The 2732-nt window shown below is 33.9% G+C and overlaps 1 protein-coding gene across 2 annotated transcripts in view; it reads left to right on the top strand.

The window, feature by feature from the left end:
* Window positions 1-2732, top strand: part of LOC106534248 (protein kinase C alpha type) — a 77686-nt gene that overhangs the window by 59026 nt on the left and 15928 nt on the right. For both annotated transcript variants that reach the window (XM_014030823.1, XM_014030824.1), the window contains exon 8: window positions 233-326. In XM_014030823.1, coding sequence (XP_013886277.1) covers window positions 233-326 — 94 coding nt within the window. The remainder of the gene's footprint in view (window positions 1-232; window positions 327-2732) is intronic.

Below are 2732 nucleotides of genomic sequence, written 5' to 3'. Positions count from 1 at the left end.
AAATAAATGTGTTGAGTTTAGACACCAGTTTTTTAAGACTTCTAAAAATGTGAGACATAGCAACTTTAAGGATTTGTACCAAAAAAATTTAATAAATCAAAAGCACTCAGAGTTTTTGAGTGTTTTACAGAGTTATTTACAGAGAAACTCATCATTTACATCCAAGAAACAAAGTTCAGTTGAAGATCAGTGAAGGAGTAGAGAGTCACCATCATCTCTTTTGGTCTTTTAGGTACAAGCTGTTGTGCCAGGAGGAGGGGGAGTACTACAACGTTCCCATCTCAGTGGAAGATGATGGAAACGAGGAACTGAGAAAGAAGTTTGAAGTGAGGGTTTCACAAAATTACTAGTTATTATCTGTCTGGTGTCTTGAGTTAATGTGTTGTCATCAGTGTATAACACAAATGTTTGTCTCAATGTTTTTTTTTTTGTTCCTTTACTTTTGAGTCATTAGAAATATTTTTCTTTTAATTCATGAGTGGATCTTGATGTAGCTTTTGTGTTACCAGATTTTCAGTCTTTAAATCAAATTATGATTATAAATTAGTTTTATAATTATGGCCGTTGAAAAGATTTTGAAAAGACATCATACAAAGTGTTAATCTGAAGCGAGCTTATCTTTATTTAGAGCAAATTTTGTTTTTAAACACCTTCATGGTTGATCCAGTTGCCCCGAGCTGAAAAAGCATGTCCAACACAATTATCAGCTTGTCACCTGCTCTCCTGAGCAGCACAGCTGCTGAGTTAATAACCATGTGACAGCTGCAGCTTCCAAGCTCTATGTGCCGCTTGTTGTCTTGTTGCACCCTGAGAAATTGTTTCGGCTGTGATCGTTTCACACAGCAGCAACAAATTCACATTATTTTCCAAGCTTGGTTGGGATGGATTCCAGCTTGGAGAGCAGCAGCATATCCCTTTCCAACCAGAAGCTGTTTGTTTAATCCACAAAGACACCTGATGTATTTCCAGTTAGATAACAGCTGACGAGCTGGACCCACTGTTTTTCAACACAGTGATCACAGTTTAAATGACTGAGTAAGCTCATTATACGAAATAGGGCTTTTTGGAACAATAATGCAGTCTGAGATCTAAAATAAATCACATCACAGTTTGCAATGTTTTAGGCTGATGAATTGTTAGCTTTTTTAATTTTTTCCCCCAGTATTTTCTTGTAAATATCATTAATATGTAGCTTTAGCAAATTACTAATGGACTAAAGTTTTGTAGCTTACCCATTAACTATTAGAAAATGTATATGTGAGTGTGTAATGGTACATGTAATTATATTGTGACAGTTAGAGTTATGGATGGATGCATCAGTCACAGATGATCGCCGCTCTCAGAGTGGGTACACATATGAATTTTCTGCATTTTGCAAAAACCCACGACAGAAAATTGTTATTTTTGTGAAAACTTTACCAGATGACAAATCCTACTTTACTGTATCTAACCTGCTACCTTAAACCCTCCTTCCTAACAAAGGCTTCTTTTCTCTGTCTCTGCTTCTCTGCCTCTGTGAGACTTATTGTTTGTATTAACAAATAAACTTTATTGTACTGCAGGGCTATTCGACTGTCGGGCCACATCCAGCCTGTGGGTGTCCTCTCTCTGGCCTGCTAATGAGCCCCACCCTGCGCCCTAAATAAAATAAATATATAAATTTGGAAAAAATGTAAAAAGCATCTTTATTTATTTATTTGTATTAATTTTATAAATCATTTTTAAATCAATTATAAATTGATTCAATGAAATAAAATTGTTTAACATTTAGGTATAATATTGTTCTGTTAAATATTGCAATGTTTCACCTACCATTATTGGGCAACCCACAGCCCCTCTGGCCCCTGAGCTGTTGACTTTGAGTAACTGTGCCCCCCTGAGTAATTTAGTTGAATAGCCCTTCTGTACTGTAACTCATTCTTATTAAAGCTGCACCATAAATGCTTTGAATATTACATCAGTTGTTAACAATCTAGTCGGAGGCCTCACTAAAACAAGGCCAGTATTGTTTGAGTGAGCTTTTGGTGCATTAATTAGGTTTACAATAAGCTGGTTTTAGGACATACAGAAAACTTCATTCCCTCACTTGGGTCTGAAAAAAAAAATCTGGTAACGCTTTCTTTTATGGTATGCTTATTACCATGTAATTACAAGGTATTAAAATGTTAATTAAATGTAATTACTACCTTATTACCATGTAATTACGTAGTAATTATGGTACAAAAGAAAAACTACTGTTAGTAAAACCACATTTATTGGGTAACTACAATGAAATTACTATTCAGTAGTAACTCAACACTATACAGTATTTATAACCAAAAGAATGCAACTAAACTTTGGGGTTAGTGGTTAATTGCAATAAAATATAACTTTAAAACTGTCCAAATTGCCTACTACTTATTTAGGTGTTACATAGTGAATTGTAATACATTACCAGGTAAGTGCTACATTACTGCAGACAATTAATTACATAGTAAAATTGTACCCTAATTACCACGTAATTATATGGTAGTAAGGTAGTAATTACCATTTAATTACATTTTTGTCACCTTGTAATTACATGGTAATAAGGGTACCTTAAAAGAAAGTGTTACCAACCAACCTGGGTATTAAATAAATGAGAAATATTTATAATCTACAATAACATCTGGTATGTAATTTGAAATAAAAACAAAAGTAAAAAAATATAAATGTTGTATGAACATGTTAGTATTTAGTGCTCAGTTCTGTAG

Source organism: Austrofundulus limnaeus, unplaced genomic scaffold (assembly GCF_001266775.1).
Source record: "Austrofundulus limnaeus strain Quisiro unplaced genomic scaffold, Austrofundulus_limnaeus-1.0 Scaffold1122, whole genome shotgun sequence".
Taxonomy (NCBI): Eukaryota; Metazoa; Chordata; class Actinopteri; order Cyprinodontiformes; family Rivulidae; genus Austrofundulus; species Austrofundulus limnaeus.
The sequence above is the reverse complement of the archived record's forward strand: the minus strand, read 5'-3'. Positions and strand labels throughout refer to the sequence as shown.